The sequence below is a fragment of the Telopea speciosissima genome, chromosome 9 (assembly GCF_018873765.1).
Source record: "Telopea speciosissima isolate NSW1024214 ecotype Mountain lineage chromosome 9, Tspe_v1, whole genome shotgun sequence".
In the NCBI taxonomy this organism is placed as follows: Eukaryota; Viridiplantae; Streptophyta; class Magnoliopsida; order Proteales; family Proteaceae; genus Telopea; species Telopea speciosissima.
In genome coordinates this window covers 17,882,369-17,899,286 of record NC_057924.1, presented here as the reverse complement: position 1 = coordinate 17,899,286, position 16,918 = coordinate 17,882,369, and the positions used below count along the sequence as shown (strand labels likewise).

At 38.2% G+C, this 16,918-nt stretch overlaps 1 protein-coding gene across 1 annotated transcript; it reads left to right on the top strand.

Annotated features, from left to right (window-relative positions):
- Positions 1–932: 932 nt before the first annotated feature.
- LOC122638697 (fasciclin-like arabinogalactan protein 6) lies at positions 933–16,456 on the top strand. Its single transcript, XM_043831550.1, has 2 exons — positions 933–1,630; positions 16,257–16,456. Exons 1-2 carry the CDS (start codon positions 943–945, stop codon positions 16,454–16,456), a joined length of 888 nt encoding a protein of 295 aa, XP_043687485.1. The 5' UTR covers positions 933–942.
- Positions 16,457–16,918: the final 462 nt, after the last annotated feature.

Here is a 16,918-nt window from a genome sequence, read left to right as displayed (position 1 = left end):
AATAAGAAATTGAATCATCTTGCATTAGATGCAAACGGATTGAATACGGATCAGATGTGATTGGATTTGGTTATTTCATGATCGAATACAGATATCCTTAAATAGATCTGGATGTGAATCGAATTCATAGTTTTGACTATTTGATTACATCCCAAACTTGTGTAACCCAAACCTTCCTCCCCCAGCGAATACGATTTCACTCCCAAGTCTTGTTTCTCTACTGACGTAGTCTCATGATTCTCACTTCCTCATTCCTAGTTTAGAACTTCTTGAATCTTAAAAAAACTCTCAAGATAATTAGCTATTTAATTTTTTCTTATGAATTGATTATCTATTCAGATTGGATGCATTTTTTTTTTTGAATATCCCTAAACGGATATGAACACCCCTAAACAAATACGGATACAAATCGAATTTAAATTTTCGAATATCCATTTACATCCTTGTTAAAACCCTCAAAATTGGTCTGGGTTGTTGGGTGGAGTATCAAATCTGGTTTGTATTTGGCACATGCATGCTCAACCTAAACTGGGCCAATTCAAAGAGTCTAATATACTACAAGTTGCTACCAGTCAAACTAACACTTAAAAAGTCCGGACTAATGTGAACCGGGTAAGAATTGGAACCTAATTCCAAAAGATGAAATAGAAATAACAACATCAACATCAACCAAAAAAAAAAAAATAAATAAATAAAAAATTTGGAGGATCTAGGAAGATTTTATTACATGATATGCACTACCTAGGTTATCCCTTAATTTTCATTTTCTTAATTAATTTTCTTTTGTTAACAAAGTTTGTCTTGAAAGTCTTAACTCCAAGACAGCTCATGTCCAACAACATGTTCTCAAGTCTCAACCCCCCTCCCCCCACCCACCCCACCACCTTATCCCATATAAATTGCTCATGAATCCCCATCTCTTCCACACTTACAATCACCACCATGGCATCCACTTCTCCTTTGGTTGCCATTCTACTAACTTTAATACCATGCCTCTTCCTAATTATTCCTCAGGCACAAGCCCAGACGACGGCGCCGGCACCGGATTCCAACTCTGTCTTGAATCTCACAGCGGTCCTTGAGAAAGGTGGTCAATACAGCATGTTCAGTCGTCTCCTAAATACCACCGGAGTAATGAGCCAACTCCAAATCCAACTCAACAACCCCAATGGTCAAGGCTTTACAATTTTTGCTCCAACAGACAATGCATTCAGCTACCTCAAGCCAGGCACAATCAATAGCCTCTCTCAACAAGATCAAGTAGAGCTTCTGCAGTACCATGTGTTGCCTCAATACTATACCTTATCTGACCTTCAAACTGTAAGCAACCCAGTGAGAACTCAAGGAAATAGTCAAAATGGAAATGACAATCTCAATTTCACTAGTTCAGGCAACAACCAACTCAATATCTCTACTGGTGTTGTGACAACACCAGTCAACAATCCTCTTAGAGTCCAATCTCCATTGGCTGTGTATGAGGTAGACAAGGTTTTGTTACCCATGTCTCTGTTTGGGGTACCAGCACCTTCAGTGGCTCCACACCCTGCCATAGCCTCCAACACAACATCAACTCCTTCGGTATCAAGTGGTGGAGGAGAGCCAGTGGCATCACCTAAATCCAGTTCCATTGGTAAGAATGTGGAGATGGGCTTTGTGGCTTGGATTGGATTGATTTGCATGGGAGTTTTAGTACTATAGTGATCGATTGAAGATAGAGAAGGAGATATGAACATTGTTTCAAGACTTCCAAGGCTTGGCATTTGATATATATCTACTTGTTTTCAATTTCTTTGTTTTGGTTTGATGCCCTAATTAATTGATTGTTGTTTGTCACTTGTAATTGATAAGAATTGCATTGTCAAGCTTAGCTAAGCTATACCCCATGAGTTTCAATCTCAAATCTCAAGCCTCTAGCATTCTCTCTCTCCTCTATGATCTTCTTAATTGTTATTCCTTAATTACTTTGTCACTAAGTATGATACAAACAAAAAAACCACGAGGAAGAAATTAAGCAAATAATAGTACAACACGAGGAATTTAATGTGGTTCAACACAAATGCTTATATCCATTTGAGAAAATCGATCAGAGATTTTTCACTAATCCTAAAAAAGTCACTTCACAAAGTGATCTCTATTTTACTTGTGTAACGATTTTTCTCATCAATACCTAGGAGACCCAAAAACCCTAATCTTCACACAGTTACAATTCTACACTATCACATGTAATGGAGTTAAGACCCGATCAATTACAAATACATGTTCAATAATAATCATTTGAACCCCCATAATACAACACACCCAACCACAACAAAGAGTAGAAGGTGGTGTTGGGTGGAAGTACAGAATAAACGTAAATTTTAAAAATAAAATTTAAAAAGAGAAAAAAAAAACTCTATTCCAAAGTGTGGCTTACACGAGCACTTCTATGAATCTATCTCTCTCCTCTCCATATGAAAAGATACCTCTGCAAGGAGAGAGATAGACACATGGAATTGAGTAAAGGCATAGGTCATACTCTAGGACAGAAAACTACTTCCCTAAAAACAAAGGAACAACTTGGAAGCAAAACAGGGTTTTTCCATGCGTTGACCCAGATAAGTAAACGTTCCAACCTCTCCTTACCTGCTTGCTCAGTGCTCACCATGATGTATTAATGGGTCCAACTAGATCCACTTATTAAGGTGGATCGGTGGATGCATGCATGCGATGGGCAAATGGCGGGGGGTTTTGTGAAGGGAAATTTATGGCTTTTAAATTTGATCATGACCAAGAAAAAAAACCCAATACCATTAATTAAGTCGTCTCCCACATGCAATCCTTCCCGGATAAATATGGTTAATTTTCTAAAGCAACTGAACAGAGTAGATAGAATTTTGTAATTTGTTATCTTCCCTTGGTTGATGAACTCTGTTGGTTATTTAATTATATAAGATCCTGACGAAGAAACTTCGTAGATCCCTCTGATTTACATCACATGGGTAATAACATAAATTAAAATGCAAATTGTTGTTTTGGTCAAGTCAATCAATTTGGATCCTCTTCTACTGCCGCCTGTCCGTCCTATCTGTGTGCTACCTCACACAGGTACGTAGGGGCACAATGATCACCCTACACCATCTGAGAAGGATGCTCGAGCAGTAGGTAGAGCGATCATTGCGCTTTTGCTTGTGTGAAGAAGCACACAGGCAGGACGGGCAGGAGGCAGTAGAGGATCCGAATTCCAAGTCAATATAGTACGGGATGAGTTTTTAGTCAGTGGCAATCGACTACACAGTTGGGTCTACTGTAAGTTCAGGGAAGGTTGAGGGTTCAATCCTCCATCCTTCTTCAAATAGTGTATCCCAGTCCCCACCCCCCTTTTCTTGGCTCTCGGTGTGGGGCTTAGCGCCAAAAGAAAAGAAAAAAAAAAAAACAAAAAACTCAATATAGTATAAATAGTCAAGAAAAATTGTTACACCTGTGCCAAAAAATCCGGACTAATTTGAACTTTGGTTGTATGTTCCAAACCCGAATCCAAATGTAGGTCCAGAATCGAAAACTGTTGAAGCCAGTAACCTGTGGAACATTGGTACAATGGTTAATAAGATCAGGAAATGGACTATGATTGATAGACGAACAAAATGATAGAGAATCATGATGTGTAATTGCTCGATCCACTCGCAGATGTACGATCACGAGTAGGTAAGCATTGCCATACAAGTCATTTTGATTTTTTATTATATATATTTTAATAATAATAAAATGAGAGAGAAAACAAATTATAATGTAACACTTTAATTATCAAAATAATAAGTTTTAGTAAAGTAGAACCAACCGGCGACTTAAACCACCACTCAAGTCGCCGATCGTGGCAGATTCCCTTGCTTGTATCGGATTTTTTGTCGCAAGCCCGATGCTTGATGTTAAGCACCGTCTTGGGACTTTTTGACGTTGCGAACAAAACTCCGCTCTAGGATTTTCCATCGGACCCATGATGTGGGCCCCATACGTAATCAAAGTCCGAAATCCAATTTAGTCTTAATTTAATTCCATAACCAATCAAGCCTTAATAAGTCGAATGTGAGGTGTCAATCAAATGCACCATCTTATAGATTATGTGTAATGGTATAAGGCATGGTGTCAATGCCATATATAATGAAATAGCCACATGGCTAAGTTTACATATTTAATTAGTTAAATCATATATACTAGTTAACTAAATTATATACTATTAAATTCACTAAGGAATACACGTTAGAACCCTTGTCTAAACTTCTGAAATCCCTATTGAAACTAAGAGGAAAATCCTAAGAGAAGAGAAGAAGAGATTCTAGGTGGTGCCTTCTTGATTGAGTTTAGGTAAATTAACAGCACCCTTAATCCATTTATTCTTTACTTAGATTATGTTGGATATATTACTAGAATCATGTTTTGAATGTAAATATATGGGTTAGGTTGGTTTGTTACTCTAAATGATAAAATCACTTATTAGCCATTGTTTAATTCATCAAAAACCCAATTGATTTTCTTCAATTTCTCAAGATTATAGATTTGAAAATCATATGATTATTTTATAGTTATCATTTATTAATCAAGGACTATGTATTTGGGGATTACCCCTTTAATTGCAGTTTCACTTGGTTTGCAACTAAATCTGAACTAAAAGAACATGAAATAGGTTAATAAATGAATTACTTTCAAATCTCAGTAAACATATATTATTAAATCAATAATATCATATAATCATGATTACATGTATGATCAGACTCATAATTTGGAAGGTTTCCCTACTCTGAAACCCATAACAGAATTCTAGAAATCTGTATCATGTTATGATAGCAACTTCAGACCTATTTTTAGTCCTTTTTTCATGTGAATTTGAAGAAGTCATAAACATAAAAAAGGTAGATAATTGAGTTACGGTTCTAACAAAGGAAGAATCGTCTCAAACTGAGCTCAGATGACCGAATTATGGTCAAAACACTAAGAAGAGGTCAATCTACCAGAAATTCTGGGATGAGTAGAGGATGGAGTAGAGGCTTCGTATTCACAGCTTAAACCTCCGCTCGTGCTGTCTGAACCAAAATTGGTTCTGTTTTAAACCTAGACTACAATACATGGACCATAGGTCTTATACTTCCATATATATTCACATGTTAATACAAATTTTAATATGTAAGAATCCTAAACTACGCGGCAAGTCTGTGCGGGATCGCGAGGCCTTGAACCTTCTGTTTAGAGTTTTCAAACACAACAAGTAGGGATAGACTTGAATTAATTTGGGAATGTTTATTTCATTTAGATTGTTTGCTAAGAATCATGCATATGAATGAATGTTATTTTTACTTAGAAATGATTTATCAGTTGATGGATATGGTTTATGGATATGGAACTGTGGATTTATGTTGATGCGATGTAGAATTATTTGAAATGCATGTAAATCTTATGTCAGAATAGATGCCGAAGTTGGCTTGGTAACGAGAGGTATGGTTTGTCGTAGTATGGGATGCGAGAGCACCATACACCTCGTACTATGCTATTTAGATTGCATATGGCTAGGAATGTCATTCCTTGGTGCTACAACCCTTACCAGCAGGGGTTCAAGTGTTGGGTGATCATAGCCCCCTATCACTAAGGAGTGTGACAGTATACCGAGATGGGGTCTAGACTATGATTATCGGGGCCTACCCACGGGGAGGTATATAATACTACGACCAGTGTAGGCTCCATACAATAATTGAGCTTACGTCTCGGGGTGGTGAGAAGGAACCAAGAATGTTTTCCCGAGTAGATGGCGTAATATAGACTTAGAGACTTAGGTATTGTTATTAGGTGAAATTATGATTAAAATTGAACCCATACATCTAGGATTTTGCTTTGTGCGTGCATATGCTTGTTTGTGGTTTATCCTTTACTTGCTGGGCTCGATGGAACTCACCTCTGTGGAATATTTTCTTTTAGACGATCTTGCAGGTAGATGCTATGGTGACTGAGAGGATTACTTGGAGAATAGGGACTCATGACGTGGTGTTATTTTTTTTTATTTTTTTTATTAATACTATCCTTTTTTGTGGAAGAATTTCCACTGTATATAATTTAGAATGATTGTGTGTAGGTCCGATAGTTGTGAACTTAGGGATATCAGACTATTGGGACTTTCAAGGTAAATAATAATATATATAAAACTTGTAAATATTTACTTTCCGTATGCTCTGATCAATATAACACTTGTTATCTCGATTTTGGGTTATGCTTATGACATGTATTTACTGCATCTAGATCCTGGAGGTTTCCGAATACTTTAGGTATTCGGATCAATCATCGGATCCTTCCAGGGGGTAGGTTCGGGGTGTGATAGAATGGTATCAGTGCGTGATGCTCTATTGACACTCACAAGTATCAGAAGCAAAAGTAATAAAGTCTAGAGTCAAATAAATAAAAAATCTTAAACAACATAAATATAATGGGTCTAAAAGAACATCATAGGAGACTAGTCAGGTGCAAAAATCGACAATATATTATAACTTCAAGAGTATAAACTTCTACATGAGTCTTCTTAAACATAACAAAGGAAAGGAAAGTACAACTGATAACGAGAAGAAACAAAACATAAGACAAAACTGGAAAACCCTAAAAATCCTCATCACTTATTCCCTCCATCTTCTACAATCTACAATAAGAAAAGAAAGAAAGGATAACACAAATCCTACCAAGATTAGCAAAAAGGAGAGGAGAGATGCCAAGATTTTCAAGGAATCAAAATGGGAGAGAAAATTTTGCAAGAGAAATGGGAATGCGAGTGATTTGGTAAAAGAATTACCTATTTGTGATGCCGAATATAAGAGACTTGAGGGAAGAACCTTAGATTGGAGGTGGAATGTTTGAAGAAGCCCTCCCGTCGATTCTAGAGCCACTATTCTCCCCAAACCAAAAGTGAGAAATTGAAAGAGAATGAGTTTGAATACCTCACAGGTCCATTGAGCCATTGGATCTGATTTACTCTGATGTATGGGGTCCTTCCCCCATTACGTCTTCAGATGGACATCGCTATTATGTTCACTTTATTGATGATTATAGTAAATTTATATGGCTGTTTCTTATAACCCAAAAATCTGATGTACTTTCTATATTCAATAAGTTCAGGTTACTTGTTGAGAACTTACTTGACAGGAAAATTAAGCGGCTGCACAGTGACTGGGGAGGTGAGTACCGTTTTGTATCTCAATTCCTGGAGGACAATGGCATTGAACATAGAATCTCTTGCCCACATACTCATGAGCAGAATGGTTTGGCTGAGAGACGTCATTGGCAAATTGTTGAGACAGGGTTGGCTCTAATGTCTCATGCTAGTATTCCAAAAAAATACTGGCATCATGCGTTTACTACTGCTGCGTTTCTAATTAACAGATTACCTACTGTTGTGCTTGGGAATACTTGTCCTTTATTCAAGTTATTTGGGACCCAACTGGACTACCTGACCTTGAGGGTCTTTGGGGCTGCCTGTTACCCACTACTTAGGCCATTCAACAAGCATAAGCTTGATTACCGCTCTAAGCTTCATGTCTTTCTTGGATACAGCTCCAGACACAGGGGGTACACTTGCTTAAATATGCGCACAAGGGCAATTATCATATCTTGGCATGTTGTTTTTTATGAGGATCGGTTCCATTTAAAGAGGCTGCGGATAAGGTTGAACCACCCACTCCTCCCTCATCCATACTTGGCCCTCCACCACTACTTCTTCTATTTTCCGTGACATCTCAAGGCTCCACTTTGACGCCTGGTACAACAATTCCTATATCACCACAGCATACATCTAATGCTGCTCCATTAATTCACCCAACTCCATCTAATGCAACCATAGAGCCAACACACACCAATACTGCCCTGACTCTTCCTACAAACAGCACTTCCATGGACTACTCACCGTTGGCTACCCAATCTCCACCACCATCTTCATCTTCGGCTCAGCCACCTCTAGAGGTTCAACGCCATCCTATGGTAACTCAAACCCGAGATGGCACCAGACGACCAAAGATACTTCTCACCACCAAGCATCCCATACCAATATCTCTCCTAACCGAATCCGTGGCACATTCTATGGAACCAACGTGTTATATAAATGCCTCTAAGGACCCTAATTGGCGTCATGCAATGGACACCGAATTTAATGCCCTCATCCGTAATGGAACCTGGACTCTAGTTCCCCACCACCCTAAGATGAATGTAGTAGGATGCAAATGGGTGTACAGGGTAAAACGACTAGCTGATGGGACTATCGTTTTTGACTTGTCGTTTTGGACACCTCATGCACACATGATTTAAACCTCATACTCACAAGATAAATTATACCGTCTATTTGGATACGCTTCCCTAAGTACAAAAATTTAGATTCTCAAATGTGCATTAACGGATATAGAACTATGTGAATTAAACTCCTAGTTTAAACCTACTCTAGTTGACCGAGCAAAGAACTAATGTCGTAAGGAGATTTACAAATGAGTTACATCCTAAGACCAATAAAAAAATACCGTTATGACAATAACAACGTTCATGAGCTGAATAATAAACTCGAAAAGATAATCAACAAATTGTAGATATCTACAGACCTAACTGTACCATAATTGAACCTTGACAATTGGGGACTCCTGTATAACCAAAAAGGAGAATAGAATACCTTCAGACTCAAACAATCCGTATCGAAATCTTACTTCATCCATGGTTAGACCAAATCCGGTGTTTACGTTAGGACACACGAGTACACATTTCTGCTTAATCCTGATTCATGATCTTTCTATCTAAACGTTTCGATTGTAAATTTCATATCTTAAATCATAGTGAAGCATGTATCCTTGAATGATTCCATTCTAATATTTAGAAAGTACAAATGATATCCCAATATATGAGATATGTTGAATCTTCTTATTGCATCTAAGTAAGTATATATTCTCAAATTTCTTTTCAGAAAACAATCATGGTTCAAAGTCGATCTAACAGAAAAGTTCCTCGTGGAGCATGTCCTTCGATTATTCATCCAATTCATCCTCTCAATGAACCCCTTGCTTAGAACATAGAAATTTCTGCCTCTTCTACAAGTGTATCTGAGGTTCCTCCTACACCAATACTTGAGTCCTCGGCCTCCAACTCATGCATCTACACCTCCCCCTGTTGTGACCGCTAGTGAGGTAGCTGCCATCTTGGCCAATATGATGCAATCCATGCAACAGGAACAACAGACCTTTATGAAAACTATGTGTGCCCAATTCCAAGCAGTGATGCGAGATAAGGAAATAATCGGGACACCTAATCCTACCATGTTTACAACTCCCACAGCTCCACCAGTGCATACAACTCAAGATGTTATTGCAATCATAGGAGACATGATGAAAGATTTCCAGTAACAACGGGGACTATTCATGAGCAATACAATTGCTACGATGCGACAACAGCAGCAACAATTCATGATTTGCATGAATACACAAATTCAAGCTGTGCAGCGGGCGCAGACTGTACTGGGAATTTCTTCTGTACATGGCACACCGCACATAACTGGATTGAATCGAATTATTAGTCAAACATAAATGTAGAGCACTCCAGGCGAGTCACGTTGGGTAATGTAACACAGATTCTAGAAGAGATAGATATAGCTTTAAACTGAATTAAATTAATGGTTGAGGAGTGAGTAAAATAGGATACAAAGACCATTTTGTTTAGCATTACACTGAATAGAATGTACAAGAAAATAGAACATACAAATTGGGCTTTTCTTGGCTGTATTTGTTGAGGAATTTTTTAAATCGTGTTGACACCTACAAAATCCCATTAGAAACAGTAAACCATAGATAGAATAATCAACAATGAATCACTGCTATGAAGTACATAAAATAAAAAATTTAAGTATTGTTGTTCTTTACTCCATCTCAAATTGCCAAAGCTTATTTCTCTTCCATAAAATTTGAGTTTCTCAATAGTATCCTCATATGACTTTGCACAAATAGGCTCAGTACTATGTATGGTAACCAAGCTTAAAAAATAGTTATTCGCAGAATAAATTTAAATAGAGATCAGATTATCAGGTTGCTCAACTTACATTAGCCCGAGAAATCAAATGTTAAATAAATGGAACCAGAAAAATAAATAAATAAATGGAACCAGTTCAGACTGCAAATAGCAAATATGTGAGTGAGTTCCATCCAGCTTTTAATTCAGTGACTTAACAAGGTTGAAGGTTTTCCAATCTTTTGAAGAAGGCAGCTTCAGGGTCTTTAGCGATAGCTAACTGCACCAACACAAGGGTAAGCCACTTGTTAAATGTACTGTTAAATTTATTTAGAAAATATTTGAAAGACGATGTAACTGGCATACCGTATGTATTCACAGTCAAATCCATTCTATGTATTTGAAAATGTAAAAAATACATCCTCACAGATGTTGTTAACTTAAATTGATACCAAACTTGAAATTAAATTTAATCTCCAATATCCAAATAACATTTTGTAGCCCACAATTAGGATTCGCAAAATAAATTTCTAATCGATTTCTCTAAACGGGTATTCCAATTCAAATATTATATATGAAGAAAAATAAACATTTAGGTAGAAGTGGAAGTAAATAATACCGCCACAAGGATTCTTGATTGTAGTTATTCACAGAAAATTTTTTATGTGATTATTCATGCAAACAATTCGAAGGCAGATAGATAAAACATGAAATAAGGTAGAAGGTACAAATCTTACCCATAACTTTTTTGAATCTTTCTGTAAATAAATCTAATTTTGTGGCTACGGATCAAAAGTTATGAGCATTTGAATATTCCAAGCTAACCTTGGGTGGGCTAGACCCAACCCAATTCACTTTGGAACCGGTCTAACCATCCTAAAATGCTCCGTCAACACTCAAATATGAGGTCGACATTAAAAGGCTCTGGGTCGACATTGAGCTACCTTCCGTCGACATTGACCCTACCCCCTTTCAATGACAAACAGGGCCATTTGAGTGTATGGACACTCGACATTCAGACATGCCGCCACCAACATTGAATAGCCCCGAGTAGACATTAAACCTTGTTCATCCACAGCATATCAATGTCGACTAATCCCCTTTCAATGTCGACTGAACCCCTATTCAATATCGATCTTGCGTAAATTTGGGACACCAAATCTTGTCATATTTTACTCCGATTTCACTTCCATTTGTGACCAAACCTATACTTGGCAACTTGGATCCATATATTGGTACTCTTAGGCCCCAAAAAACACATCTTTGGTAAAAAAAAACACTTGCTTGAACCTAATTGGAGAAGATGGAAGAAGGGAGAATCTCTTCACCCACTGCTTAGGTTAGTGGGTATCTAAGGGTAAAACAGAGGCAAAGTGCAAAAATTGGATGATCAACTTGTCAGTTGTCACACCTGGATCAGGTATGTGTTTCATTGTTGAGGCCATGATGCTAAGGTGCCACTGGATCTTTCGTATCCCTGTAAACAGGGAGAGGCGAAAAAGGCATCTAGGGGCATTTTGGCCAATTAAACCAAAAATAAAAAATGATCAAAATAACCATCAGATGCTATTTCTACAACGTCAAATAAAGATGTAAACGGATCGAATATGGATCAGATACGAATCGGATGTGAATCATGTGATCGGATCTGAATATTTCATGATCGAATATGGATATCTCTAAACGGATACAAATACGAACTGAATTCAGATTACCAACTATCCGTTTACATCCCTGATTTGTGTAATCCAGACCTTCCGCACCCGACAATACGATTCACTCTCAATCCATGTCTCTTAGTTATTAGTCTCACAATTCTCATTTCCTCATTTCTTAGAACTTGTTAAATCTTCAAAAACCATCAAGATCATTTGTTATTTTAATTTTTTATTGTTAGTTAGATATCTATTGGGATCGGATAAATGTTTTTCTAGATTATTCGAATTTTTTTCCAGATATGGATGGATTCAAACCGAATTTGAATTTACGAAGATCTGTTTACATCCCTAACGACAAGTATGGCATGTAGTTATGAGTTATCCTTGGACCTTGCAATTTTAGCCCTATCGGCCCGAACCCGTTCGAAGCCCAAACAGGGTATGGGCTGTGATATTTGGCCCTGAGAGCGGTCAGGGCTGGAAATTTCTAACCCTGAGTCAAGGTCGGGTCGGGCCAGGGTTGAGGCCTCGGGCTAAGCCTGATCCGGCCCGACCCTGTTTTAAATTATGCTATGAAATATATATTGATATAATATATATATTCTAAACTTTAAACGTCACCCACATTTTGTTTTATAATATATTATACATGAAGACAATAAATGATATAATACATTTTATTATATTGTTATTTTACGTAAAATTGATAATTTTCTCTCTGGCCCATTCAAGCCCATGCATTTCCTTCCCCCTTCCAATGATCAGGGCCAATCAAGGTTAGCCTGGCCCGACCCTAAGGGCGGGCCAAGATTGGATTTTTCTAGCCCTGAGTTAGGGTCGAGTCGGGCCTGAACCCAGCTAAAGACACTTAGGGTTGTATTAAGGTTCCATAAATCCTGGCCCAACCTGACTCTATTGCAGGATTTGCAGCCCTACCTTGCATTCTAGAGGATATGAAGGGAGAAGATTTTAGGGTTTGGATCCGCTCCCCCGTGGAGCTGTTCCCAATTCATCCACAATGTACATGGACTGTGGGACCTATTTCTAGCATATCGATCCTACACCCCGTGTATGGTTTGGATGAATTGAGGAGCATATCCGACAATAAAGGCAGGCTTGAAGAATATTGAGACCAAACAAGGAGGGCCCGCAGTCCTCTTATAGGTTCCATACCCCTAAGTTCAGATCAGCTCCCCCATGGGGTCAGGTAGGGACAGATCTGAATCCTCCATGGGGTGTGGGATCCATGCCCCATGAAGGGGTCAGATTTGTCCCCACCCATCCCCATATGAGGAGCTGATCCAGACTCACACCCCACATCCATCCTCCCTTTGTCTTTTTCCTAGCCAGTCATCTCTAGTGATCAGAGAAGAACTTGATCCTTTCTTTTTCCTTTTTTTTTTTGTGGTAGAAGAAAGAACTTGATCCTTTCACTCCTTTTATGGTTGAAATGTCGCCTAGAATCAGTCTGAATTGGATGTATTTTTTTCGTATTTTTTTATGAAGAAAAGTCACAATTAGATTACTAGAAACGTTTGTACATCATACAAGAAAGGTTTTGAGGGAGTATTAGTTCTAATTGATGTCAAAATGTAAGATCTAAGGGCTGCTGTCCATTGGTTGTGCCGAAGATAGATAGGTATAGAAGAGAAGTTAGAGGTGAGTTTAGCTACTTCAAAAAAAAGAGGTACTAGTGTCCAAGGTACATAAGGTTGTTGTCCCAATTGCAAGATTTTACTAAGGCTAAAACTAGATATCCAAATCTCTTTTAGATGGATCCCTTCCTTGAGAGCGTGTTTCCATCCCTGCAAGATTCCTATCAACTCAGCCTCCTTTGGGTTGGATTAACATGAACTTCTTGCAAATGTTAAAACACTCTGGCCATCTAACAAAAAGCAATACTCAACCAAATACCCATGGCCATGGCACCTAGTTCCCAAACTGCTACGTATTTCTGACCTAACCCAACATGTAAATTTTCATCTTAATAGGTGCACCTTTAGTGCGGCCATAGTTAAAAACTTGGCACACAATGCTTGTATGGACATATATATGGTTTGATTTTATCTAACTTTTTTTGGTTCATCAAAAAAAAAAAAAAAAGTAATACCCCCATCCAGTTAGTCCCAGTGATGGTTCAGAAAGGCTTACACAGTAGAGAACAGGGAATTTCACTTCGTTGTTAAGCAAATGGCTGAAAACTGGAGTGCATTGTCTGCCCTGGTGAATTGGATGTATTTGTCTCTATTTTTTAATAATAATAAATTGTTACTTTTTCACCTTTGGTTGTACCAGTGGATCGGTATTAGATCAGAATCGATCTCTATCATTACTGATTCGTTCTAGGCAAATTCACCGATCTGAGACCAATAGCTTAAAAAAAGTATCAGAACCTTGTGGGAGTAAAATCATTCGATGCGTCCTAATATGATCGATCTACATCGATATTAATATTGATGATAACTGATACCGGCACCGATACCACGAACTAAATCCCTGATTACAAATCCTCAAAAATGTTGTAAGCTTTTAAAAAAAAAAAAAAAAAAGCACTTAATACAAAATCACAAGCAAAACACCCCTCTTTTAGTACAATCGTTAAAAACAAAAAAGTATAATTTGGTGGTCATAAAATGACAACTTGAATAAGCTACATTCCATTAAAAATTTATGTTAGTATTTGATCATTTGTCTTCCATGTAGAGACACCCAAGTAATTATACTAAAATTATTGATCGCATTCAATTAAGGGGAAATTGCCTAGATCTACTAGATAAAAAAAAGATTTACAAAACTGATAGATGTAAATTATGTTTTACAATCACCAGTTACAATGTTAAAAAGATTTACCAAATACCCATTTGAGTAAAAAAAGTTAATTGAACAACCAAAAATACCCCTCTCCTAACTGTCATTCTCTCACCCATCATTTTTGTTTCATTATTCAATTTTCCTAATTTATAATTTTTTATTGACCCATCCTTCATCTTCTTCTTCTTCCTTGACGACGAACACCTCTGCAACCACTCCCTCTTCCCTCCCTCTCTCTCCTGCTCATTCAAGTTTCCCCCCTCCCCTACAAACCTGCCCCACCCTATTCCCTCTCCGCCCTACCAAGCTCCCTTGCCCCTGCCCCCGCCTCCACCTCCACCCAACTTACTCCACTCTCTTTGCAAATCCCCTTTCTCATTAGCTTCTTCCATCAACGAAATCATTATCATCATGGACTCTTTAGCATAAGAGCTCACTGGGGAAAAAGGAGAGATGTGAAGGCCGCTCAATGCCGTCGGGTTTGTCGCAATCGACTCAAATGTTATTCCATCATGAAATGTTTGAAGTGAAAATAGATTTTCCATTTCATATTACTGAAATAAGAAAAGTTGTAGATCGGAGAATCACTTTGAGTTTGTTTTGTTCTTTTATTTAAAACCCTAAACAGATTTTCCATTTCATATTACTGAAAGTACGACTATTCTTTTCCTCCGTATTTTGTTCGTCTTTTGTTTTCCTACCTTTTTATTAATTGAAAAAAAAAAATTTCAAAGAATTTTGAGGACAAAAATGGTTTGGCTAGGCTTGGCGTGGGTGGGTTGCAGAGAAGAGAGGGGGGGGGGGCGATGACAAGGGAGGGAGAAAAATTGGGAGAAGAAGGGAGGGGGCGAATGACGGTGGCTGTGGTGGTGGTGGTGTTGGTGGTGCGGGCTGATTTTCTGGGAATTAGTGGAACGGAGTTGCAGGGAGAGGGGAGAGGGAGTGGTTGCAGACGATCATTCATCAGAAGAAGATGAAGAGGAAGGCGAAGGAGAACGAGACCAAGAAAGAAGAGTGGGATCAATAAAAAATAAAAGAGTAAATATCATCCCCTTCCCCTCTAAGTTTCCTTAATATCAATCCAATACCCAAGTTTTGAAAAATATCATCCTCCCTCCTACTTTATAAACTTACCCTAACTGACTAACGCTGTTAAAAAAAACAAAATTTAAAAAGACAAAATCACCCCCCTCTTCTTCTTCTTCTTCTTCCTCCTCTGCAACCCAACGGCCTCCACAGGCGAAAACCTCAAAGCAGTTGCGACAGTGATAAATCTGCAATTTTTCTCCCTTACATGGAGCTCATCGACGGTAAAAACCTCCGCCTCCGATCCTCTTCCACCGCCACCACCACCACGAGCTCCATCTCTTCACTCGCATTCTCCTTCTTCCCCAACCGAAACCCACCTTCTACTCCATCTCTAACTGATATATATTTTTTTTGTTTTCTAAAATTTCAACCCAGCCGAACCCATCTCCTTTTCCAATTTTTTGAAACCCACTCTCTTCTCCCATTTCTGGAACCCACTCACCGAACCCAATAGATAAATCTTGTGAAAAACCTTGCTTTCTTGATTATTTCTTCTTCTTTGTCTACAGAACCTGCCCTATAAAAAAAAAAAAAAAAAAACGATTGACTGGGGATTTCTATAGTCTACGATAGATAAATTTAATTGATTTACTGCTATTTTACCAACTAAAAGAGGGAAACAATGGCTAAAACAGAAGATCAAACATAAACATGATTCGCCACTGATTTAAAAGGGGGAATTCTGTTTTTATATGAATTTTTTATCTGGTCTTTCAACAGGGTTATGTGTTGACCGAATCATGTGGAGTTGCAACATTAGAGAATCCAAATGTACGAACTCGAATTTTGGTTCATCTGGGCAACTTGCTTCAGAAGTTGGTAGTGGTGGTGCTGGCGGTGATCTGGTCTTGATAATTGTTGCACCCATTCGGTGTGATTCCGGTACTGGAAGACGGAGATCTAAAACTATTCGAATCTAGAGTGATAACGGTGTACTTGTCGAAGAAATACAAGGATCAAGTGAGGATTTGCTGGGATTGAAAGGGGGAAATTTGAAGGAAGAAGCCATGGTAGGGTTATGGATTGAAGTGGAATCGCAGCAATACACCCCTGCTATTACACCTATCATCTCTGAATACTTCTTAGCTCCAATGCGAGGCAGAACCCCTGACCAGAAGGCGATCGATGATGGAATCACAACAATAGAATGCCACTAAAATCGTTGGAGGTCAGATCAAGGTGTTGAAGAAAAGAGATTTGAGAAATCGATTTTGGTATTAATTCTTTGTTTCCACTCAAATCAATGACTTCAATTTGGAGTTTCTGATTCAATAAATTGCAGATCTTGCTACAATAGATAAATTTAATTGATTTAGTGCTATTTTACCAACTTGTTGCGGGTGAAAACCTCTGATGCTCAGTTCGCTCACGGATGAGCCTGC